The sequence below is a fragment of the Lepidochelys kempii genome, chromosome 8, assembly GCF_965140265.1.
Source record: "Lepidochelys kempii isolate rLepKem1 chromosome 8, rLepKem1.hap2, whole genome shotgun sequence".
Taxonomy (NCBI): Eukaryota; Metazoa; Chordata; order Testudines; family Cheloniidae; genus Lepidochelys; species Lepidochelys kempii.
This window is the reverse complement of record NC_133263.1, coordinates 69,322,679-69,349,732: the sequence shown is the minus strand read 5'-3', so window position 1 is coordinate 69,349,732 and position 27,054 is coordinate 69,322,679. Positions and strand designations below refer to the sequence as shown.

General features: G+C 40.6%; 1 protein-coding gene across 2 annotated transcripts in view; it reads right to left on the bottom strand.

The window, feature by feature from the left end:
• COL11A1 (collagen type XI alpha 1 chain) overlaps positions 1 to 27,054 on the bottom strand; it is a 233,513-nt gene that overhangs the window by 84,845 nt on the left and 121,614 nt on the right. For both annotated transcript variants that reach the window (XM_073356871.1, XM_073356872.1), the window contains 9 exons: positions 22,770 to 22,823; positions 17,815 to 17,868; positions 15,441 to 15,485; positions 15,229 to 15,282; positions 15,099 to 15,143; positions 10,912 to 10,965; positions 8,149 to 8,202; positions 3,645 to 3,698; positions 1,311 to 1,418 (listed from right to left, as the gene is read on the bottom strand). In XM_073356871.1, coding sequence (XP_073212972.1) covers positions 1,311 to 1,418; positions 3,645 to 3,698; positions 8,149 to 8,202; positions 10,912 to 10,965; positions 15,099 to 15,143; positions 15,229 to 15,282; positions 15,441 to 15,485; positions 17,815 to 17,868; positions 22,770 to 22,823 — 522 coding nt within the window. The remainder of the gene's footprint in view (positions 1 to 1,310; positions 1,419 to 3,644; positions 3,699 to 8,148; positions 8,203 to 10,911; positions 10,966 to 15,098; positions 15,144 to 15,228; positions 15,283 to 15,440; positions 15,486 to 17,814; positions 17,869 to 22,769; positions 22,824 to 27,054) is intronic.

Below are 27,054 nucleotides of genomic sequence, written 5' to 3'. Positions count from 1 at the left end.
TTTAGTCATGGAGGTGGCAGAAGTAACAGAGTCCGTGACTTCCAGTAATCTCTGTGACTTCAGCCTGCAGCGGTTGGGAGCTGCGGGGTACCCCTGCAACCTCTGGCGGCCCCTAGCACTCCAAGCTGCCACAGGCGGTGGGGGGACTCCCAAGCTCCTGGCTGGGGTGGGTGGTGGGGGCCCAGGAAGTTGCAGGTGGTGGGGAGACTCCACAGCTCCCTGGGGGAACCCCGAGCTTCCACTGACAGCCCCCAGAGCAGTGGGCAGTGGAGGTATCCCACAGCTCCTGGCTGCCGCAAGCAGTGGGGGAACCCTAGAGGTCCTGGCCTCTGCAGTTGGTGGGGGGACCCCTGGAACTGGGGTCAGCAGGGATACCCTACAGCCCCCAGCTGGTGGAGGTGACGGGGCCCCTGGAGCTCCTAACCACCACGCTGCTCCCTGCTGCAGGCAGTATGGGGACCTGCAGATCCCCATTTTGTCACAGATATTTTTAGTAAAAGTCAGGGACAGGTCACGGCTTCCATGAATTTTTCTTTATTATCCGAGATCTGTCTGTAACTTTTACTAAAAATATCCATGACAAAATTTTAGCCTTACTAATTAGCATACGTAAAATGAAACAGCAGACTCTGATTACAATCAATTACCCAAAAAAAGGACTGGCCAGCCAGCCAGCCAGCCAGCCAGCTATTCAAGTACTTTATGACCCTCATCACCATAGTATGTGAGCACAATAACATTACAACAAATTTTAAACAATAATATATATTAGTTATGGTATATAAACAAAAAGTTATTAAAATTATCATAGTTTCTTTAAAGAAACATTCATGGAGGAAGTTACTCTTATCTACAATGAATAACTGAATAAAGTCATGTACTATTTTCTTCATCAATGTAAATATTTTTTTCTAATTTAATTTCTCTTTCACCCAAAGAATAACTGAAATTCTACAATGTGGCCAGTGCTACACAGAGATATGTCCCTGAGTTCCAGTACAGATCTCCAACTTGACCTGAGCAGATAGGTTGTCTATGTACAATCTTCCACACTAAAAGGGAGGTTCTATGTAAACTGCTGGTCTTAAACAAATTAATGGCTATCCTTTTTCCCACTGAAATTAATAGAAAATCATCAGGTTGGAAGTGAGGCCCTTATGCCTTTGGTGAGTTGCTGAAGAGATCTTCCCTGGGGAAAAATGTGTCTGTCCCTATTTTATGCCATACTTTCTACAGTTATGAACAGTATCTTATTTTAAACATTTATCCCATCTATCTCCATGTGACACCTTCCAAAAGCCATGCCATACCTTAGCACCTTCTTTTCCTGCAGCTCCTGGGAGGCCTTGTTCACCTGGCGGGCCTGGAGGACCAGGGTGACCTCTTTCACCAATTGGGCCAGTCTCACCAGTAGGACCCTAGAACAGAAGTTAAACCTCAGTTCCCCTAATCAATTTAATTTTTGTTTGGTTGGCTTTTTGTGGACAACCTGTTCCCCACTTTTTCTCAATCCCCCTCCTACCCTCAATTGTTCCTAGGATCTGGGATGTCACCACAGTTGCCATTGGAAAATGTACAATCTGCACCTTCACCTGCAGACAACATTTGTTTACAGAATAGTTTAATACTTAAATAATAAAGCTCAAACCCTATTCTGGCAGCAGTGTGGTACATGTGTGAGGTTTCATGGGCTACAATTTTGGCCTTGCTTCTCAAGTGCTGAAGGCCTGAAACCCTTAGCATTTCTGATGCATGGGGGCGGGTTGGAGCGAGGACAAGAGATCTCGTACCCTCTACCTGCCATAGAGTACTATTCTGTAGTATCTTCCTGGAAAAATATGGAGGGGGTGGCTAGGCAGATCCACTGAAACGTCCCATGGAAAGAATGCAAGGGCCTCAGAAAGGCAGATGCAGGGATCAGAGACCTGATCCACCGGCTTCTGTTCACTTGTTGTATTTAAGTGGTGATGAGTTACAATACTGTATTCATGACAAGTGCTTTTGAGAAGAATGAAAGTTTGACAGACATCACCACATGGGTCTTTGGTTGCGTATTGGTGCTCAGTTCCAAAGTATAGTGAGAGAGAGAGAGCATCTCTGTGAATCAGTGTTGATTCTAAGGTAAGGGTGAGATTAGGCAGTAATAATAATTTTCAGAAGGGTTTTATAATTCTGATTGCTAAATATTGTAAGTACCATTTTAATTGATTCACAGTGTCACTTTGTACTAGATAATATCACATATGGTATAATTTATGCCCCAAGAAGTGCATTTTCTGTTAATATGGGTTGTGACGGTGGATGCTAACACTTAAGCAAGTGTGGAAAGATCCATATGGAAACCAAATGCAGGCAGTATCAGTCCTGGAAATAACAGTGGGCCCAGGGAATATTTGCCTATGACTGAATAGTTATCTTTGAAATTATGCAAAGGAGCAAAAATCACACTCAGTAAAACACATGCTGTTTTGATGCACTGAAGTGGTGGAACAGAAGAGAACTGTTGCATCAAACAGACTCAGATGCCACCAGTAATTAACTAGAGAGTACTTCAAAAAGGTCTGTTTCTAAAAGATTTGATTAAAGCTACGTAATTTGTATCTCTAATGGAACTTTCTGCCCTTCCCTCTCTGTGTTTTTGTAAAAAGAATCCCAAAACACAGTTTAGAAAGTAAAACCATTTTCTATAGAAACCTTGTGTCTTGGCAATATATGCTGTGAGATGTGTTAATACTAGATCTGGTTCTGGTCAATGAATAAATGGGGAATATATTATTCAGCAAATGTCACTAGTGGTGGTTATAAGATATATTCAACAATATCTCTACCTATTCGACCAGTCAATTACTGTGGAGGCCAATAGAAAATGCTATTTTTTTTAATGATTAACAAAGTTAAACCTCTGTAATTCCCTGCGTGAATTTAATATTCTTGCTAGAAAATCTCTCAAGTTGGGCCTTGGCTTTCTCTTTTATGGGGGCTCAGCGGCACATGGATAATGGGTTTCCTAAACCATGATGGAATTGCCCGTGGTAAGAGATACTTAAACTTTGCTTAAGAAGTCCAGCCCCTCTCCAGTTAGTATGCTTTGTTTTTCAGATTGGCAGTGCTGCGTTCTATTAACTTTGTCTCCAATTTTGCCTTTTCTAACCTCTTGTATGGCTATTGGTAAATAGGATAGGTGGTAAGGGAAAGGGCTAGTGTCATGAAGAGCACTTAAGTAACTATATAAGTATAATCAAATAAGATCACAAAGTAAACCTCAACCAAATACTGTAAAATAATTGAAATGCTTCACTCTCTCAATCTAAAATAATACAACACAATGTGTTATTTACTCTTTCTAAAAAGAGTTCAAAGTAAGAGGTCCTGTTCTTCATTCTTAACTCTTGGAGAACACCTACTTTGCACGCATTGAAATGACTACAGGTGATGAAATACAGTGGAGAATCAGGCCCAACGTCTTTGTTTTTTGTGGAGTTTGATTTTTGCTAAATTTGCTGTAAGTAATTGGGTACTGCTGGAGTTAACATGTCCATCAGTGTATATTATATACTCACGAACAATAGTTCTTTACATTAGCCATAAAACGATATTTAAACAGTGTTATCATACAGTTAGATATAACATTTAAAATGCTCTACCTGGGGTCCAACAACACCACCAGGGCCTGGGGGTCCAGTTTTGCCTTGAAAACCCTGTGAAATGAAATATATAATTCATAGTTATACATGGCAAGGTATAGATGAGCCAAATTCAAATCTGTGCTGAAGAGGTGAGAGAGAAGTTCCATGTTAGGGGTTCAGCTTCAAGAATACATACTAAGATATCTATTATTCCTGTGTATACCTACATGTGAAATTTTGAAAGCTCTGTCCTTTCCAATCATTCTCAGCTGTGCTTCTACAGAGCTATCATAAGCAATGCCAGTCACTTTTACAATTATCTCTCAGTAAAATTTATTAGGTGATTCTGAATACATGAGTGATACTGCTGAAACTCAGCTAAAAATACATATAGACACATAAATTATGAACTCAGCCAAGACAGACAAATGACTATGTAAAGAAAGGCACGGATGGAAGATTAAGGAGTATGGGAGAAGGTGATGTGGAAGAAACATAAAATCGAATGAAACACAGATCCGGAGAAGATGTGTGATTTTTTTTTCTATAGAGGTGGGAAAGGAGGGCTGCATAGGGAAAAAAGGAAATAGTGAGAATTTGAAATGATGAAGAAAATGGAAAGACGAATATAAGGTGAATGTCATTGGGACAGTCTTCCAGAAGACTGGCAAAATCTGCTGTTTCTAGTAAACAGCCATAGACTTCAGTTCAAAGGTAGTTGGCAAATTCTCTGGAATCCCCAATTTAGAGTACTGTCTGTCCAAGGGCTCAGTTGTGCCTTTAAGAAGTAATTCAGCATTGGAGGCGGTGTAGACTGGCTCAGCCTCAGGAGAATGAACTCACTGCCATACCATATGGAGTCCAAGATACCATCCCTTCAGACCGATATATATCTGCATCCTTCACCCCTGTGATGGGTGTTCAATCTGCACCAGCCCTGAAAGGGTTAAGGTGGCTCAGATAGGGCCAATTCACCTTGTAGGCAGCACCTGGGGGAGAGTCAGGCTGGATTTGTAAATTACTAATTGCTGAGAAAGCCCAGCTGGAAGAGAAGCTGGATAAGGTATCAAGCCAGGAAGTTTGCAGCAGAAAAGGGCTATGAGAAGAGAGTCTAGAGTTGCTATCTGGGGACAGAGAAGTGAGTAGGAGGAAAGCCAGGGAGATCAAAAGCCCTGGGATCCTATCCCTGAAGGAAGGGATTAAATTGCAGAGAAGAAAACCGGTGGAAAACAGAGTAGGAAGAAATCTAGAGAAAGAGCAGAAGAGGTTGAGACTTCAGACCTTGGCTGCAGATGATAGGGTCCCCCGGGCTGGAACCCAGAGTAGCGGGTGGCCCCAGGTTCCCCTACCAGTCACTGGGAAAATGGCATAGACCAGGATTTACAGAACATTACTTGAGACAGCACACAGGAAGATTGTCTGGTGGGACTTGGCTACCCCAGAAGGGAAAGACGCTATATGTAAGGGGACTGTTGCCCCCTTACTAACATTCAGTGGGGGTGTTTTGGTTGGCTAGCTCCCGGTACTAAAAGGGGAAGGGTCTATGGGAAACGAGGACCCTGAGGCTGATAGTCCCCAGGAACAATGGGGAGAGGCCAATGTTCCTGATCAGCCTGAATGACAGGGCGGGCAGGCTAATCAGAGAGTCAGGACGCCAGGGAGGTCCCTTCCTCCATGTGAGCTGGATTTGCCTGGGTCAGACAGAGTGGGGCCAAGCTAAGGAGAAAACAGGGGCCCAAGCTAAGCTGGGGAGCAGAGCTGTGCCGGATCCAGAGGGACCAGAAAAGCAGCCCAGAGAGAGCAGAACCTGTCCTGGGAGCAGAGCTGCAGCCCCAAAGCCAGAGGCACAACCCAGAGAGAGCAGACTTGCCCTGGGAGCAGAGCTGTAGCAACCAGAGCCAGAGGGGCCAGAAAAGCAGCCCATGAAGCAGGTCAGTGCTGGGAGCAGAGTCACAGAAGCAGCCTGCAGAGCAGACCTGTCCTGGGAGCAGAGCTGTAGCAACCAGAGGCAGAGGGGCCAGAGAAGCAGCCCAGGGAGCTGGAGGCAGAGCAGCAGCAGTGCCGAGACAGAGTGGCGGAGCTGGGGCTGGAGCAGTCCGGAGCTGGGTGTGGTGAGCAGCTGGGGAGACCAAGGGCAGCGGGCCCAGCTCAGGGAAGCACCTCAGCCAAGAGGCTCTGCAGGCCAGGCTTGGATCATAACCCCAACAGGGCAGGGGGGCGACACTAGGAAGAAGGGTCCTACCACTTAGAGCCTGAGAGCGTGTGGCCACCACCAGAGCATGTGTCCAACCCACAGCATCCCTGCAGCACAGCCAGGGCCTGAGAAGGAGGCCTGGGACTTACAAGGGACAGACTGTAAACTGCCCTGACATTCCAGAGACACTGTTTGTGATGTTCCCTGCCACAGAGCGGGCTGATGTGTTTCCTTTAACCTTTCCCATTTTTCCTTATCCTTTTTAAAATTAATTGTTGATTAAATAACTTGCATTTGCTTTAAATTGTATGTAATGATCAGTGGGTCAGAGACGTGCCCAGTGCAGAGAGAGTACCCCGGAGTGGGGACACCCTAGCCCCTGTCCTAGGTGACCACAGCAGGGTTGGGGGTCGAGCCCCCCAGGAATCCTGGGCCCAGCCTTGTCGGGGTTACAAGGACTCTGCCAGACAGGAGAGCGGAAGGGGAGTCCTCAAGGGCAGGGAGGCCACTGGGTAAAGGAAGTGGGAGCGAGGACTCAGATCCTTTCACTAGCCCACTTCACCGGGGTTGTGCAGAAGCCAGGAAAGTTCCCCACAATAACGGGACTATTCCCCTGCTTACATATAGTGACATAGCTAGAGGACTGAGTGGCAAAGAGAGAGCACCCTGAGTCCTAGAGAGCAAGAGGGGCCATGGGCAAGTGAGCAACAGAAGGGAGTGCTAGACCAGAGGAGCTGATTCCCAGACCCAGCTATGAGGAGGCGCTACAGGGGTGCCTGAACTCTGTTACAACCTATCTTCCTTTATCTTCACTACGTGCCTACATAAAGGCCAGGTACAATCTGAGCTCACATTAGTTACGAGCTTTGGACCCTAGTCAGCATTCCTTATGCAGATAAAATTATCACTGAAGTCAACAGGAGTTTTCCCTGTGTCAGGAGACAGAAAGGAGTGCTGAATTGGGTATATATTCAGTGAAAATGCCTTGAGAACATCTAGTGATTCCACCTCTGCAGAAGACAGATGTGTTTGAGCATATTTGGTAATTCTGTTTTTTCTCCTGTGCCATTAGCAAATCTGCTCTTGCAGTCTGGTCTGAGAACAAAAAAGTAAAGGAGGTTTGTGAAAGAAATAATGAGCATCAAAGGAGATCATAGCAACAGAGAATACTCATTCAGTATGGCCTGGATAACTGATGTGTGCATTCATCCCAGTCTCATGACAATAAAGCCCTTATACAATCCCATCATGTGTGCATATAAGCAAGCAGAGCATACTCTCATAATATTCTTGTGGCAGTTCATATGAAGGATGCTATATGAAGCTGATTTCAGAGTAACAGCCGTGTTAGTCTGTATTCGCAAAAAGAAAAAGAGGACTTGTGGCATCTTAGAGACTAACCAGTTTATTTGAGCATGAGCTCTCGTGAGCTACAGCTCACTTCATCGGATGCTCACGAGAGCTTATGCTCAAATAAACTGGTTAGTCTCTAAGGTGCCACAAGTCCTCCTTTTCTTTATGTGAAGCTGAGTGCACTGTAACAAATAAGGAAATTCTCATTCAGTAAGTAAGCTTTTTGTATTTTCCACATTTGTGGAGGTGAATAAAGAGCTCTGCAGCAGTGTCTGCTTAAGCAGCTGATGCATCCTGAGTAGTGAAATGATAAATCAATGGTATTTGGAGCTAAAGAAGTAATTGTAAATAATTTAGATCAAAATAATATTTTTTCATTAAAATTGCCAATTTTATTTCTTTAGATTTCAGTGGGATTGTATTTCATAATACAGCATGCAAAGAGTCCTTCTCCAATGTACATGTTCATAGAGATATCCTTCCAGTAAGGAAACCCAAACAATCCTTGTTTTGTTATATGGTTTTGTGTTTGGTTTTTGTCTTAATTGCTCTTGATTCTACTTTTCTAAATTGTTAGCTTTCAAGTTCCCTAGTGGGCTGGCACTAATACTTTTTCTGCCTTCTTACATGGCTCTCAGTGAGAGAGGCAAATATTATGTTGTTCCTCACATGTCTTCTTCAAAGCTGATAACCGAGTATTACGTTGCCTCACTATCTATTGTATACAACAACCAGAAATAATTTCACCCTTACCACATGGAGAAAAAATTAAGTTGTCTGACATCTGACCCCACTGAGTTTTAATGGAATTTTGCTTTCTATAGAAAAAGTTATGTACCAACAAAAAATTGCCTCTCACTTTTTCCTGCAATTTTCGGTATAAAGCAAGGGAATTATCTATTAACTGGCACTCTTTTCAAAGATCACAGTGAACTAAGCAGCAACAGCCTGAAATAGTAGTACCAATGTACTTACAGTCTCACCCCGCTGTCCTGGGTGCCCCGGCAAGCCATCTTTTCCAGGTGGCCCCTGAAATTGCAAGCAAAATAAGTCAGAGGTTTCTCAGTGATCTCTAGCTCTGAAAAGAGTATACAATTAGCCCTAATAATCTCTATGATCTTTTCAGACTTTCAGGCTAGCCTTCAGAAAAGCTTTACTGCTTTGATAGCAACTTGATACAATTTTAATACTTGATTTTTCTGCTGACTCCTTAATTCCTGTAAAATCATCTGGATGGTTCACGCATGTTCAAAATGGATGTCTAACATTTCAAAATTCAAAGTCCCTACTTTCTGTTCTCTATTATCCTGTACTTCACCCCCAAGTTAATGAAAACTGTTTTAAAGATAAGTGTCTGGTGAGTTGTGGCTATGGCACTGTTTAACATGGGGCAGCATCAAAAAGATTGCAAAATGAGTAAATAAATTGTGATTAAAAAAAATCACAGATCTGATTCTGCCACCCTGACTCCCACTGAGCACAGACTCCAAGGCAGCACCAATGGTCTAGACTGTGCTCCCAAGTTCCAGGCAAAAAAAGGGCATGAATTTTCTCTTCCTGCACAGACCTGGGTCAACTGAATTTGTGGCATCATTAGTCCCCCTCCTTCTCCTGGACCAGAGATGGGTTATGCATGTGGGGAGCAGAATCCCAATGGCCCTGCAAAAATAACCTCGGAAAGGTAACGTGGACTAAGACTGTTACCACTACCTTCCTGACAAAACTCCTTCCACAGTTAGAGATCTGAGAGTAGCCACAGCCATGGGAGTCCCTTGGAGCCATACTGCCAAGATTCAGTGAGGAGCGGGATGGGAAAGGTTTGGACTTCCCAGCAGGTATGGGAGCATGGAACCTCTGTGTGGGTCATCTCATCCTCCTGAGGATCCTCTTGGATCAATGTCTCTCATTACAGCAATAAGAAAATAGAAGTGGAACTCTACTTGACCTTCTCTGCTCTCCCATGGATTTTACCAGTATGGCTTATTCATTACAGTAGGACTACTCACAGGGAAAAATACTACAGAACAGAAGTATGAGACCATGGCAAATTAGGCCCTACATTTTTGAAAAGCTATGAACTAATCCTGGCCAGTCAGGAATACAGGACTAATCCCAAATTGTATCCAGTTTGTGCAATGTACTCCATTTGGTAAGTCTGCCAGTAGCAGACCATATTGTTTTATATTAATTTGAGAATTTTTTAGGCAGAAGGGAAAAGAGAGGAAGAGAGACCTCTAGTGGTGGCCAGTGTTTTCTGAAGATGGAGGAAAGAAATCGACAGACACATTAACTTCACACTACGCCCATTCTCTTAATATGCACAGTATACTAAGGCTTATCAGGATTGCTCTGTATAGTGAATATCACATACTCTCTAAAGCATGTTATTCAGACAAAGAGAAAGTCTGGTGCTACACTGACAACCAAGTACAACAGTAATATAGGACATGCACTACACTGAAACCAGTGTCCTCTGTATTAATCAGATTGCAGGATTATGATTTTGTTTCCCCATTATACTACTTTTCAACCTTTTTTTTTTGTTGTTGTTATTGTTCTTCTATTATCAGTACTGCCCGCTTTATATTTTGTTCTTTAAAATTGCTGGAAAATTTCAGTCCCCATTTTTACATTGGACCTTTATTGGCACCTGATAAAAATGCCATTAGGATTGCTAACCAGCTAATTCCAATAGAAGACTCTGGCATACCTATAATTCTAAACCTAAGATTCTTTTGATCTCAGAATATCAAAGCGTTTCCACAGATTTTTAGCTGTATGCTTGGATAACTTATTCAAAATAAATTCTATCGGGATCTGGAACAGAAAGTAATAGGGAGAGAGAAACTGTGTGTATCCTCAGTGTAGGTATCTTTAGGATGAGTTTTGAGGAGCTAATTATGGGAAGTGATTTCATGTAAATGACTTTTCTCCACTTCACACCAGTCCAGTTCATTTGTCTTCTGTGCATGCACTGGAATAGAGAGATTTTTTTAAGCCTTTCATCAAATGAGATATAAGGCTAGATCTGTTGCAAAAGTCTTGGATCACTAACATTTCAAGGTACAATGCAGGTACTTAGCCAAGATTCCTGTTACTTTTTTATAAACATGAATAAAATTTAATTTAAATGACAGGCCACAACAGCTCTAGAATGAGCTATGTGTAAGAAATCTGCATTTTTAAACAATATACAGTATATATGAGGTGGATGGATTTACATGACAGTTTTCAACGGCTAAAAATATTCTTAATCAATTTCCATTGTAACATACCCTAAATATGTATTTATATATTACAGAATAGAAAGCCTCTAAATATTTATATGGTAACACTTAGTGTGCCACATTTCTCATACATGATAGCTAAGATGCCTCTTCTCCCTTTCCTCTAAAATAACCTACTTTTAAAAGAATATTTACATCAGCAAAAGAGAGGGAACTTAGTTCTCCCCCCAGTGAATATCATACAAACTGCAACATTTACAAATAGAACAGACTTAGCCTTTACTTTGAATATCTGACTTCTTTGGGTTTATGTAACAGGCTTTACGGTACAAAAGCTTAAGGGAGGTTTTCCTGCTTGTAAGCTTCATGCATTGAGGGACAGATTTGATTAATTATAATACTGCCCAACACCTCAGATGCAAACTCTAACACACTTGTTCATACATTGACTTCAAAAATTTTCTCTACCAAATTTGCATAATTATTACATATACTTTTAAAAGATACTTACAGGAGGTCCCTTTGGTCCAGGGAATCCAACAGGTCCTTGAGGCCCTTGTGGTCCCTAATATGAAGATAAGCAAAAGGGTAAACTAAATACCAGATGCTATAATGTTGGACTGAAGAGTTTGCTTCAGTTATGTAACACAAACTCCATTGATAACAGCTGGACATGTAGATAAAGTGAGCTACATACTGCATGTGAATACTGTTAGCAGTTCAAAGTTCCACTAGAACACCCATGTGGAATATACCAAATGAGGGGACACAGATTAATAAGAAACAATGAATATTTTTCCATAAAGTTCACTTCCATTAAGAAATGTGCAATTATTCTTAACGTGGCTGCACTGCAGCCTTTTGTTCCTCATGTCAAAAGCTCATATTGGCAAGTTCTCACACTCAGCCAGGTACTGTCAAAATTTGTAGGTATTGTTGAAATTACTCCTGAATGGGAAGTATCTTAATTTCTATGTCTCTGAAGAAAAAAATTCTTGCAAGAAAAAACAAACAAACAGAGGAGCCATCTCTGAAAAGATTTTACTGTATGAGTATTTCTGGAAGTTTTAAAGTAGTAAAATAAACAAGTAGCCCACATGATGGCTAGTTTTAGAAGTTCTCATTGAAAATTAACCAAGACCTTGTCACTTCTACTGTAAGCATTTGCTGTTAATATGCTGAATGGGGCCTAGTATCAGATTATGTTAAGGCTCTGTCTGTGTTAGAGCACACACGATACAAAAAACAAAAAAAGGAGCATTCAGATCTTACTTTCTGTGGTCACAGAGCAAAAATGTGTACCCTAGTCATACAGTGCAAGACTTGTCCTGCTCTACCTGGTATATGATGTGTGGTTTTACTAAGACATCATGTGTCAAAATGTTAGAAATTTAAAGCAAAAGTCTGGAAAAGAAAGATAATTCATAAGGGATGGTGATGTTAGCTTTCAGCTCCTGTGATAAAGTCCTGGCTGTCTCAGAGTTCCTTAAACCTCATTCATTGCAGACTGGGACATCAGGAAATGCAGGCTTTGAGCCAAATTATGGCTGCCTCTCTTGCAGTGGGAGAAGTGTTATGTACGAGTGAGGGAAACGGTTGTTTGTTCAGTAGCAGGCAAGATTTGCCCCTAAGTGAATCTGAGTCCTATTTAAAACTTGATTTATCATTTATTAGTGAATGAAACTCAACCAAATGGTTTACCAGAAACTGTTCAAAATATACATTTTTATAAGATAATCATAGAATATCAGGGCTGGAAGAGACCTCAAGAGGTCATCTAGTCCAACCCCCTGCTTAAAGCAGGACCAATCCCCAACTAAATCATCCCAGTGAGGGCTTTGTCAAGCCTGACCTTAAAAACCTCAAAGGAAGGAGATAACACCACCTCCCTAGGTAATGCTTTCCAGTGTTTCACCACCCTCCTAGTGAAAAAGTTTTTCCTAACATCCACATATAGCACTATCCACATTTTCTAGAACAGTATCTATAAACTGTACTTGCAACTCCAACCCTCACCCCTAAGTATGCTCACTATGGTACATTCTTTGATTCAACTGTCTGCATCACACCCAGAAACAAAAAGGGCAAGGAGAGTAGCTTACAAAGCAGAAACTCTTAACAAAAATAGGGCAACATTTGAGGAAAAATATTAAAAGTGGCTCATCCACTGTCCAAAACATTAAATAAATTGGTCCCTCTCTGGAATATGGTTAGAAAAACACAACTCAATGGTTTATTTATTACTAGTAGCACTTTCTTGGCCATAAGTCCCTTTTCCCCTTTGATCCTCAAGCCATGAGGCTTTCTAATAAAAAGACATTTACATTTTTTTTATTCACAATATGAGTTGCAGATTTCAAGCCAGTAGGAGTATGTGAGAAGAATACTCTAGAATTCCAATATCACATTATTAAATGTACATTTCCTTCTGTCATTTGTTTTTAAAAGTTTTCTATAGAGGACAGATATTTAATATTTAAACGGCTAGCAGCTGAAATATTTCTAGCCAGTCAGAAATGGTCTTTTAAAGTTCCTCTCTTTTTTGGCTAACTCTCCCCTCTGTCATATGCCTCATTTTAGAGCACATGGCCAAAGTACACAACGGCCACTCTCAGATGAAAGGCTTGTGTGCTCCTGTGACACATTATACCTTTCAGCTACTCCATTCCTCTCCATTGACGCTTTTTCTGCTTCCCCTCAGATGTGCCCATTGTCTTCTACCTTCTTGCCCACTCCCTACAACACTGCTTCCTAACTCCACTCCCCTTGACTCTGCCTTCCAGTTCCTTCTGGAGCTCTGCTTTCCAGCTCTCTGCAGCTTTTCTCCAGGCTCCATGATGTGGAGAGATCTATAGTTTGGCCTGCTACTCCCACTCAACATTCCCCCCCTACTCCAATCAATCCTCTCTCCACCCCAGATTCCCACTCCACGTGTTCCACACCCCTAACTCCCACACACTTCCCACTTCACCCACCTCTTCTCTCTGCCTCTCCACTGTGGTTCATTCCTCACCTACCCCTGTTCCACTCAGCTCCCTACCTTTCACCTGACACCCAGCGGCTCCCTGCCTCCTCCATCACCACCATCTCCGGGTCCCCAACTGTCACTCCAAACCTCACCTCCTGCTCTGTCTTACCCCTACTCCAGTTACCATCCTTCAGCTCTGCTAGCAGCTCAGCTGCAGTCTGTGATTTCCTGTGATTTTTCATTAACTGAAAATCCCTGGAGTAGAATCTCACTCTGGGTGAGATTCTACTTCAGTGATTTTCAGTTAATGAAAAATCACAGGAAATCAATGAAAGTCTTCTTAAATAGAACCTATATTTTACATGTAGCTGTAATGCAATTTTCTGCATATGTTGAATGGTTTTCCACCAGAAGTGTTGGCATACTTTTTGTGAGCAGAGATTTGACTTTTAACTTTCATAGACATATACAGGCATGCACATTCCATTGTAGGAGGAGATGTTGATTAAAAACTGACATATTCTGTTTGCAATTATTAGGGAACATTCACTATATTTGGTTCAATGTTGGTTCCTGCAGACACTTAAACTGTGAGAGCTTGAGATGTCTATAAAACAGATTCTAAACAAAACACACTTCTACCGTCTCCTGATACTATTTCTATCATCCTCCCTTGGTCTCCAATCTTTAACTTTGCAGGCATTGTTGGCCATTACAGCTTTTCAGACTTCTCACACATTCCCAGCAAAGTTTGTTTGTTGTTGCTCTGCAACTGTTAGTGCATTCAGGTATCAATCTTGAACATGGAAATACTGTAGCAGATGATGTGGCTTCTCATAACATGGGACAAAGGTTGCTTAAGAAACTACAGCTTGAATACACTGGAATCAAACATTCTTGAGGTCAAAAGGGAAAAGTAATCTCAACTGGGAACTCAGCTGTTGGTTTTGTTTTGTTTTTTAAAGGATACCATTCATGTGCTCTATATGGCTGTGTAAAAATAAGCCACAAATATGGTTGCGTGAAAATTGAGATGAAACAAAATGTAGTCATCCAAACTTTAGCCTCACCAAGTAACCCAGTTAAAGGGAAGATTCACTTATCTGTAGGAGTTAAATTGCTTGTTCTGTGATTACAAATCCATTTTATATTTTTTCTATGTGCTACTGTATAGTTTATAGACTCTATTTGATTGTGTATTGATTCAAATTTAATATCATGCGGTGGATTCTATTTTACCCAGCAGCAGGAGTTCTCAAGCGTGTGATTAGGTGATTAGGACAAAAGAATCAGCTGGTGTCAATATATTAGCTTTTAGAGGCATTGAGTACTTTAAAAAACCCATCTTCTAACAGCAACTCTGCTGAACAGGGCATTTTTATTAATAGTGAGAATCTCATAAAGCTGAGAAATGTAATTTGGTTTGTTTGGATATGCACCCAAAAGTCTGGATGGCGATCCCAACCTCATCCCAATAATCCCAATTTCTTAGGTATGCCAAACTGGGTGTCTGAGAGAAAAAGCAAGACTTCAAGGCTTCCTGCTTCTAGCTGAGCAGGAAGGAGAGCACTGTAAGGAAGTCCACCCTTGAGGTACAATATGACAGTGCAATTGCTTCACATCCTAGCCAGAGAAGTGCAAAGACATAAGAAAGCGGGGAGAGAGGAGAAAGAGAGCAAAAAAAGAGATGCAGGAAATAAAATGAGGAGAAAAAGCTATTCCAGACCTACCCTTTCACCTGGTGGGCCGGGAGGGCCATCACTGCCTGCAGTGCCCTAGAAAATAAGAACAATTTGTTCAAAGGTGAAGCCTAATTTTCTTTGAGAAATAGTTTTGCAGCAAATAGCATCTGACAATTACCTTAGGGCCTGGTTTTCCTGTGGGACCTCGTGGGCCTCTTGATCCCCGTGGACCCTGTGAATTTGAGATACAGATACAAATGATGATGGTCATACAGGACAGTGTGTCAGAGTCAGTCATGCATTTTTACAGTAGGTGTAAAACATCACAGAGGTGGCAATCACTAAGGGAATGCAAGTAATGGTTTTAAACAAACAAAATAAAATACATACCGTTGGCCCTCGCTGTCCCCTGGGACCTGGTTTGCCATGTAAACCCTGCCAATGAAAGTTCAAATAAATCATCTTAGCATGTGGCATTTGACTGGGAATGAAAGTTTTGCTGTTGCTACAAGGCAATGTGCAGCTCTCCTAGGACTAAATGTTCTTTTATATCTTATCTGCTATGCATTTTAATTTAAAGAAACAGGTTTTTACTAAAATTGACCATCTTGCTGAAATCACTGTGCATGCAGCTTTATTCATTAGCTTCTACGTGTTAGGGCTAGATTCTGCCCTTGGCACCAGAGCCCATTAATGTTGCTGCATGGCCCATTCACAGCCAATGGAGTCCCTGAGAGCGATTCTGGATCAGCCAGAATTTCTCCTTGGAGCTCCCTTGCAGCAAGCCCACTGCACCATCCCGGGAGATGGTACATCACACTCCCTCTGGACAGCTCCACTGGCTAAGAAGGGAAATTGCTTTGTAGGAAGGAGCAGGGACCATACTGCATAGCTCTTGCACAGAGCCAGCATCTTTGCCCTTAATATGTAGCTCCAATATGTCTTTCATATGGAGAATCTATAGATCCCTTTCCTGAGGTGGACTTTACGCTAGGATTGTAATGGATTCTAATGTGAAGAAGCTTTTAATTCAAGGAGCCATATTCTCCTGATAGAAAAAAGAAACACAGTGACTGTTACATGTTAAAATCTAACCAGTGGAAATGGGATCTTCATATGAAGTTCTCATTTTAAAAAGAATTACATGCATATTCTCACTGTTTTGTCATCACACAAGAGAATACTATTTTAGTACTATAATATTACTCAGGTTGTAAGCTCTTTGGGTATGTCTACACAGGAAAGAAAAACCCCACGTCTGGTCCAGGCCAGCTGACTCACGCTTGTGGGACTTGGGCTACCGGGCTGTTTCACTGCTGTGTAGACTTCTGGGCTTGGGCTGGAGCCTAGGATCTGGGACCCTATGAGGTGGGAGGGTCCCAGAGCCCAGACTTCAGCCCATTCTCAGAAGTCTACACAGCGGTGAAATAGCCCTGCAGCCTGGACCTCACAAGCCTGAGTCAGCTGGCACAGGACAGCCACGGGTGTCTAGTTGCTTGGTAGACATACTCTTGGAGGCAGGGACTGTCTTTTCATTCTGTGTACTGTGTTTACCACAATAGATTCCTGATCCATGGTTAGGTCTTTAGACTATACTACTCTTGATACTACCTGTAACAGATAAAAGCCAGTTACGCTGGCCCAATTCAGAAGTCCGTGGTTAAATGCCTGGCTGAATTGAGGCTTTTCTTGACATCTAATAACTTTATATTTTCATATTTTAAAGTGTGTTCTTATGCATGTTGCAGCTTCAGGTTTCCTAATTTAGCCTCCTGATTGATGGTTCAGAACAATGATTTTTAATACTGCTTTATCCAAAAAATAGGGTCTGAATGGTTGGGTTTTTTTTGTTTGTTTGTTTGTTTTAACATTCCTTGTTGGTCTCTGTAAAAAAAAGAACTGCCTTCAGCTCGGCTAAAACCATTCTTAAAAAAAAAAGCAAACTCAAAATACAATTATTTCTCAAAAATGTAATATTTAAAGTGGTGAATCTGTGCTTTTGATTCCTTGCTGCTAAATAAAATTGATTGGTAGGCACAGTAATCATATACCTTACTTCAATCTGACTTAACGTCACACTGAGTTGTCATCTATGAGTTCCAAGTCATCCTTTCACTTCTGATAATTTTATCAGCTTTCTAACAACACGATCAGCCACATCTAGTTGAGCTTTACAGGCAGCAGTGCAGTGACCTTCTTTTTAATGCCCCCCCCCCTTTTTTTTTTTATTGTGGTTGGAGATGCTGCATATTAGCTTCTCCCCATGTGCTTCAAATAAACAAAGCAGCAAAAGCTGACATTTTACTTCCACTTGATAAATATATGTTCTTCATCCTGCTTGCTATAGTCTGATGAATCAGAATGCATAGAAAATCCAAGTTAAATTGCATGGTATTTAGATAATTCACAAGATAGGAAAATAGTCCTTGCCAGTGATCTAGCTAGTCCACTTTCAATATGAGCCATTTCAGAAGAAGATGAAAAACACTCCCTAATGGACAATTATTGAATAAGCTACCTGGTGAGAGAACTTCTTTCTATCCCAAATACTGAGTGGTTGCGTTAATGCCCTGAAGCATGAGGATTTATGTCTCATGCAGTTTGATACTATTTAATATATCTTTGGATGTTCAGTCTTATCCAGATAAAGGCCCAATGCTATAATACCTCAATGTTCTCTTGAAGCTTCTTGTCTTTATATATTTTAGCAGAGAGTTCCACAGGCTAATTAAGCATTGTGTTTTTTTAAAAAAGTATATCATACCCTTGCACCTTTCTCTCCATTGGCACCTGGGAATCCTGGAAAACCAGTGGAGCCCTGTATGAGAAATGGATGCAAATATCATCAAATATCTGTCACACCACCACCATACATCCGGTACTTAATCTAGAATTAAAACACATCACCAAATTGATGCAAAACATACATTACAATTAGATCAATGGAAATAGTTTTTAAAGCTGTCAGCTCTGGTGAATATCTAAAAATTAACTTACCATAACGCCTCAAGTCCTGAATGCATTAAAAACATCAACATATGTCACAACATTATTTTTCATGAACATCAATAAGAAACTGTTTGACAATTTTTTTCCAATTTTAGTTAACAGTCGGAAAGAAAAGTTCATTAACCACCACTAGAAATGATTTTATTAAATCATGACCAAGAGAAATGAATCTTGGGAACTTGCCTCTGCTGAATCAGAGTGGCAGAACTAAAATTCTTTTCTTAATGAAGTATCAGTGTCGCACAGAGCATTCTTGTGGGCCTTATTGCTCTTCTGGTCAGCTATTTAAGAGGGCTGATTTGCACTTTTGTTTTCAAGTGGCTGTTACTGTGTGTTCACATTCACATTTCAGAGACACATTATGACTAACATTAAAAACTCCAGTTCTGTTCAAGTTAGGTAACTCAGTAGAAAACATCTGTTTTAGCAGAATTCTCTTTACAGAGGTCTATATAACCCAGCACTGATGGTCTGTGTGGCTATGCAGTGGGATTGCATAGAGCCTAGAACATAACTTGGGCTTCAGGAAAGAGTCTTGAATCTGGGATGATACTGCTTGCTAAACCCTACCCACACCTTTTCCCCATCTCACCCTCACAAAGCCCACCATGCCTTCTGACTTCAATAGCAGTTGTATATATGTATTTATTTTAAGAATAGGTCCTACTATTTATTATGAATAGGTCCTACACCTCCTCTCTCATATATTTTCAGACACTCACATCTATATTAAAATATATATAACACCCCAACAAACTCTCAGATCAACTTTAACACTGGTGGGTCTCTGCCAGGATTAGACAGTGTGCAGTTAGTAAAAAGCCCTGAGTTTCCTAGTCAGAAGAAATACTTTTGATGAGATAACCAGTCATGCTTTTCACTTACATGGAGACCATACCTTTATCAACCCTGATCAGCAGGGATATTTTTCAAGGGAACAAGAGCTTCTCAAAAGAGCTTCTTGCTAAGTGATGCCCCCCTCTTATCTTTCAAATGAAAATGATACTTCTGTTCCAGTGTTATGATAAACGTTGACAAACTTCCTCACTTTATTCATAAAAAGGTGGCCATTGGACACTCACATGCAGTTACTCTATGAAACAGTGTACACATAACAAATTTGGAGGTTATACGCTCTTGTGGTGCATGAAATTTAGACAAGCTAATGGATGCTCACAGTAATTAACCATTAACCCTGGCCCTATGAAGAGTTCACTGTGAAGGAAGAACCTAATATTCTACGGTTTACAGAGAGAACTTAGAAAATGTGCTGACCATCAGGAAAATATTTGTTAAACTTAGCTAATGAGCTATAAATGTCACCATTCCCTCCACCACAACAAAATGGTTACAAGGAGAACTGACATGAGTCAACAAATACAGCTGTTTCCAGGAATTATTCCTTTCTCCCCACTCAATGTAATCCTTTACCCTTTCTACTTCTGTCATACCATTCTGAAGGATAGTGCTGGCTTGTCAGCTGCCAGTGCACTGATTTGCTAAGGAGATGACCTGGGGTTAGAAAAGACCATTGACTTGACACAACTTACTTTCAAGTTACAGGAGATTAAAAATCACAGGTTTGGTTTGGCCTGTCATAGGGTAGTACTGGCCATATTCCGCTCAGTTCCCTGCTGCGATAACTCATCCATCTTTGTATGCACAACATAAGTGTTTTTTTTTTTTATTATTGGTTTAGCAACAGGTAAACAGCTAGCTACAATGTAAATGGCCAGACTGTAAGAAATAACTTCTCCATTTTCTTTATAGCATCAACTAAAATTCTTTTCTGGTTTTGTTTAAGTTCTTTATGGTTTCCTTTTAATATACCTTATTTATAACAAGGCGTTCCATTTATCCACTAAGTTGTCTTTGGGGGGTCAGGCCGCCCCAGTGCTGATGATTTTACATGAACAGAGAAAGAAGGAATTTCTTGTTTGAATTGTTTTCACCAGTTGTGATTCAGTGTATAAAAGCTAAAGAAAGTCTAATTTGGTACGAGGCCCCAAGTGTGTCCTTAAAACTGTGTGTTATAGTACCAGAGAGAAAAACTGTTCAGACATTAGTATGAAAGGCTTAGCTATAAATATTTAATATATACAGTATTCTCAGAACTTCCTGCAATCAAGCTGATGAGGACTAGATTTGAGAAAAATATAGTGAAATTATCTTATAATGGTGCCTGTGCCTAAGAACAGCACACAGAAGCAAATTCATACAAGGCAAATAAGTGGCAGAAAAAAGTCACCTTGAACCAGCTACTGACTATTGGGGCAGGACTTCTTATTTCCTTTAGACAACCATTATAGATTATATGCACCTTTGATTCTGTCAACCTTTTCAATGTTGATTTCAACAGGACTGTGGGTAGAAAAACATGCTACCGAACATGAGTAAGGGTGGCCAAACAACAGGCCCTGAGTGACTTGATGCATTGTAGCAGTCAAAACCCTTTCTAATCTGGTTGCCTAAACTTCATGGAATAGCCAACAGTGAGTATAGTTTGAATTAATTTCAGTTTTAACTTAACTTAATTTAACTTAACGAAATTCCCAGTGACATCTATATTGGAAAATATCCACCAATTTTCTTTGAAGTGTTCGTCTTTTTTGTTCTTAATACTGAATAATGTAAAACCTCTTTGATCTTAGACATGTCAAAAGAGAACAAAAAAGAACACTGAAATCTCTGACATTTAGGTTAAAAGGCAGAAGCAAGAAAGGATCTCTTTATCAAGAGTATTCACCTTGAGAAACACTTTCCTTAGACTGCTAGGGTCTATTTCATTCACACAGAGTATTCAGTGAATAAATACTCTTAAGAGAGGTTACTTAGCAGAAATATAGGGCCAAATTGTAGGCTACAGATATAAAAAAAATATTTCAGTTAGTTATCCAGAAAGTATTATCTCTGTCCAAAATCACCAGTTCAAATTTGGAAGTAAGAATAGATCCCAGAATTTAGACTAGAGCAGCGGTTTTCAAACTGTGGGGTGGATCTCCCAAGGGAGGCGTGGGAATGTGTCACGGGAGGCCTGAGTTGTGTGCTTTTTTTTTTTTTTAAAGAGCTCTGGCTGTCAATCCCAGGTGGTTGAGGCTCATATAGAAGGACCATGGGTGGTGATATATGTACTTGTGGGTGGTGGAGGTGGTGGTAGTGAGGGGGTAAACTGCTACAGACACAAAAAAGGGGGGCTGATCAAATAAGTTTGAGAACAACTGGACTAGAGGAAAGCTCAATATTTTATTGAGATGACATTCAGTCCTGCTAAAGGGGTAAGAGTTTTTCATTTATTGTACTATGCATTCTTAGCTGGGCTCATCTTTGACACACTCTGAAGGTAAGATGTAGAGAGGGACTTTCACAGACAACAGGAAATGTCCCTAACATTTTTAACGTTCCCCCCAAAATTATTTTTAATAGGTCTTTCTAGCAGTTGCTTAATCTACACTGAGCCACTTCTCAAAACTACATTAAACTGATCCTTTTAAAATGTAATTTACCATTATTAAGTCTTTATAAATAATTTAGAAACAGAACCAGCTAACACAGATATTTTCTAGGGACAACAGAGTCAAAATGATACTTGAAGGAGGGACAACTGCAAAAAAAACAAACAAAATAGGGAATTGTGGACAGAAGGTAGGGGACTAACACAGGACAAAGAACAAAGCTAAGCATTCTGGTTATATGAATGTCAAGCAACAGACATCAGTCACCCTCTTAACACAAGCAAAGGAAAAATATGGAGAAAACTGTGAAAGACAATATTGTAAGAGTCCATCTCCTATCTTTCATGGTCACACACTTGGAAGTGTGTTGGAGATGTTAAGACGGCTCTTTCTGTAGTTAGTAGAAGATGGCAAAAACATAGCAGTGACAGTCTAAGGTCTATATCTGGGTCCTCAGACCATATTGCAAATTCCCATGGACATCAGCTTGAGTTCTGGGGGCAACATATGGCTTTAAGTCTTAAAGAGGCAGGAGTATCAGCAGTTGGCTCTTTTTCACTAGTCCATGATGTGTATAATAGTATATTGCTGGCACAGGTATATAATGCAAGTAAGATTGGCAGGGGCTTAAAAGTTGTATAGTTGAGGGAAGGGGAAGTAGTGGTCTAAAATGAACAACTGCAATGGACCTAACACATTTTTTGACATAAATTAAATCATCATGGTCAGGAAAAACAGAGTGAGAAACAACTCAGGGTTTGGATGCTCATAGACTCATAGATATTAAGGTCAGAAGGGAACATTATGATCATCTAGTCTGACCTCCTGCACAATGCAGGCCACAGAATCTCACACACCCACTCCTGCAATAAACCTCTCACCTGTGTCTGAGCTACTGAAGTCCTCAAATCATGGTTTAAAGACTTCAAGGTGCAGAGAATCTTCCAGCATGTGACCCATGCCCCATGCTACAAAGGAAGGCAAAAAAACCCCAGGGCCTCTTCCAATCTGCCCTGGAGGAAAATTCCTTCCTGACCTCAAATATGGCGATCAGCTGAACCCTGAGCATGTGGGCAAGATTCACCAGCCAGATACCCAGGAAAGAATTCTCTGTAGTAACTCAGATCCCACCCCATCTAACATCCCATCACATGTCCTCCTTCCTTAAATATATAACTAATAGAACAGCTGCCGTTGTGGTTCATTTGTACACAGCAAACCCACTCTTGAGTGCCATAAATAAAACTAACTCATTTACCTTTGGACCTTGTCTTCCTGGATATCCTGGCAGTCCTGGAACCCCAAGTTTACCCTGAAATTAAAAAAAAATGTTTCTAGTAGTTCTTAATAGTTTAGTCATAACTTTATACAAAGTTTGTTTCCTTCCATAACATATACAATCAAATATTTTATTACATTCATCTTCATACTTCACCTATTTCCCTCCTGAGAAGTGGTCAATTGGCTTTGTTTCCAAAACCTCAGTTCCAAGAATGAAATCCTAATCTTGCTGAAATGGATGACGTTTTGCCGTAGACGGCAATGAACCCAAGATTTCACCCAAACACTCTTTCAACACTGTAATGTAGTGATGGTGGCAACAAAACATTAACACACCCTTTAACACAAAAGGCAATTCCCATAACAGTGCTTTTCATGTTGCACCACATGTTGGCTAATGTGTTTTGTTTATCTATAATCTCCATGAAAGCCAATGGATATTTGAAGATCAAGCACCACAGGTTGTCTTGAAGAGTTCTAAACTATATCAGAAAACATCATTGAAAATCATACCCCAAGAATAATCCAATATCACATAATATGTGGTGTGTTTTGAGAAAGCTGGCTGTCTTCCCAGCATCAGACAGGAAAATAGGCTGAGTAGATTGATGCTATTGATGTTACTAATTCTACTGCCTGAAGGTGGAAGGAGAGAATGCTGCTGTGTCCAGATTTCATAGTGTAGGTCCCACTCCATAGTCTTAGGTGATGAAACAAAGAATGTGTGCTAATTTGTCATTTTCAAAAAAAGGAAAAGTTGTTTTGCTCTCTAAGAGCCAGAGCCACTAGAGAAGAATATGGGTATTGTAAACACTCTACAGTATTCCAGGCCATCACAATTTTGAAGTGGTCTCTACAGAAAAGATGTGAGAATGAAACATAATCTTGGACTCCAGCAATAATCTGGGATGCTAGAAAAGAGATACAGGGGAGCTCTTGCCTGAAAAGTGGCATTTGACAAAATAAATGTGTGTGCTTAAAAAAATAAAGCAGATGAATAGAGATGCAGAATATAACTCATGTTCATGAAAGCTTGTTTGTGCCTGGCAGGAGATATTATTAAAGAAGAATTCAGCCATTTATAAAGATAACCATGCTGACAGTTATATTCCACATCAAAGTCAGTTGAATGCATTAGAACTACTTAAGGTAGCATCCCCTAAAAGAAAAGTTTCACAGCGTGACATTGTTTCACACCCTGATAAATTCAGTGGGAGTCTTTCTGCTGATTTCAATGGGAGCCAGGACTAAGCTGACTATTTGGAGTCTTTTTGGTGACAAGATCCTCTCTGCCCATTTGCTCTTTCTTCAGTATGCTCCACACTGGCATTGTTATTTGAGCAAATTCAGCCCCTTCCTCCTGGGGTGTGGAGGGTTCCCTGGCAGCAGGGCCACATGAAAGTGGGGAACACAGAAGGACCAAAGTGGTCTTCAGGATGTTGGGGGTTGGACCAGGTTGGGCACCTTCTGCATGGTGGAGACCTCCCAGTGTGTGGCAGAGGACAGGGCATGGATTGCTGCTATTACATGGATCTTCCCTTTCTCCCACCCTCATGTTGGTGTGGGAAGATGTTAGGGTCACAGAGACTATTACAACCATTAGACTGCAGAAGCCTTCACAGAGCAATTCTGCAGCCAGCTCATGTCATGGACAGCAATGAGCACTCTCCCCCAATCCATCACATATTGGCCCAGCATTCAGGCTGGACATTTGACTCAGGATATGGAATTTAAGGAGTTAGTATCCATACAAATGGGAATAATCTGGATCAAATATATTTCAGAGGCTCATCTAAACTAAGCCAACAGTGCTGCTAACTCTTAAAATTCTGTCACAAGTCTCCTGGTATTTGGTATTTTTCTTAACGCTCCAGCTCCTGAAGTCAAGAGGATTGTGAAAAAAATCTCATCTTTCAATGTGGGGGAGGGGTGAGTAACTTGCTAGGCTTTGTAGAGTAAAATTGGAAAAAAATGAACCCTTAAGGGTCAAAAACCAGAATGCAAATTAACAGAACCCTAAATTTGTTAATATTTTAAAATCTTATGAGTTTTTACCCCATCTCATGATTTTTTACTCATATTTGGAATGTTTGGAGTTGGCTATACTGAAAATCTCTTTAAACCGTACATTCATTTGTAAATCTCATGACACCAATACACTTTCCCATGAGAATCCTAACATTTTAATGTTTTTGGCAGGTCAGATATGGTGTAGGAATAGCCTTTTTTATGGTATTTCAGTACTCTCAATCCTGGCTGAAAACAGAAAATTCAGCATTCAGAAATGCTATAAAAGAAGCTAACTAAAGAGTCAGTTATGGTTTGGGAAAAAGTTCCTTTCAATTCTTGTTTTAATAGAACTTGTTCGCTGATCCAGTTACAACTCAATACAAAGTGATATTCTAATCTGAATTGTGCTTCCATTCATCCAGGATAATAGTTCTAGCCTTCTTTTGTTATACGTTCTTTGATTCATGACCTTGTTATCAGCTGGCAGGGTATTTTGCAACATTTTGGGGAACATTAATTCATAAATAGCTCCCAATAGTTAAATAAAACTGAAAAGAACTCTTCTTGGAATGAGTGAACTGACTCTTAAGATAAGTTATTTGATGACCGTTTATGAATGATTCCAGTATCAAGTCTTAAATATAACCTTTCCTGAACTAGTATGCCATGTAAATAAATCATTATGAACAGTAATGTTATGTTTATGACAAGAAGCAACTTATAATGAAAGAGTATTTCTTTCTATCTCTACTATCGCTAAAATATGTTCCTTCCTTTTTAGTTCCTTCTGCTGAAACTCTAGTCCATGATCCTGGTCATCTCTCTTAATACTGAGCATCTATATAGTCCTGTATACGTTTAAATACAAAACAGACTTTATTATTTTTATTAGACCTTTTGTCCTAAAAGATGAAGAGGAACTTATCACAGAAAGGAAATTTAATGATAACTTAGATCAGGGATAGGCAACCTTTGGAACGTGGCCTGTCAGGGAAATCCGCTGGCGGGTCGGTTTGTTTACCTGCAGTGTCCACAGGTTCGGCCAATCACAGCTCCCACTGTCCGCGATTCGCCGTTCCAAGCTAATGGGGGCTGCGAGAAGCGACGCGGGCCGAGGGATGTGCTGGCTGCCGCTTCCCACAGCCCCCATTGACCTGGAACAGCGAATCAGGGCCAGTGGGAGCTGTGATCTGGGAACCTGTGGGCACCGCAGATAAACAGACTGCCCTGGCCTGGCAGCGGATTTCCCTGACAGGCCACGTTCCAAAGGTTGCAGATCCCTGACTTAGATACAAGTAATCATGACATGATCACATTTATAATGTGCAAGAGAATAAAGCCCAGATCTCTCTCACTCTCTCACACACACACACACACAAGCCAGATCAGCTCCGAGGAGGAATTTAATCAGATAAATTGAATGATAAATTGTAATAATTTAAGAACGCCTTACTATTTGCTCCCCTCAAAAAGCCTCAATCAAGGAAGAAGGCTGTCCTGGTTTAAAAAAAAACTAACCAGGTTCAGAGGGGAAGCAACGATAGCTATAAAAATAATAACAAATGGAAGAAAGTGAAAGCTTATATTAATAAGTATAAATCAGAAGTTAAGAATTGTAGAAAATGATAACGGAAGCAAAGAGACACAAAAAAAAAATCTATGGGCAGCAGAGTTAAGGTAAATAAGGAGTTTAAAAAAATATATTAGGAACAAAAGAATCCTGACAATGGTATAGGTCCATTACTGAATGGAAATGGTAGAATTATCAATAGTAATTCAGAAAAAAACAGAAGTATTCAATAAATATTTCTGTTTAATATCTGGATCAAAACCAGACAATATAGTCTCATCATATGATGATTATAACACTCTTTCTATTCCAAAAGTATCTGTGGAGGATGTTAAACAGCAGTTATTAAAGCTAGACATTTTTAAATCAGCAGGTCCAGGTAACTTGCATCAAGAATTTTAAAAGAGCTGGCTGAGGAGCTTGCTTGACTATTACTGTTGATTTTCAATAAGTCTTGGAGCACTGGGAAAGTTCTAGAAGAAAGCAATTGTTGTGCCAAGTTTTAAAAAAGGGGAAATGGGATGATGTGGGTAATTTTAGGAGTGCCAACCTGGCAGCAATACTAGGAAAACTAATGGAACATAGGATACAGGATTGATTAGTAAAGAATTAAAGGAGGATAAGGTAATTAATATAAGTCAAAATGAGTTATAGAAAATAGATCCTATCAAACTAGCTTCAA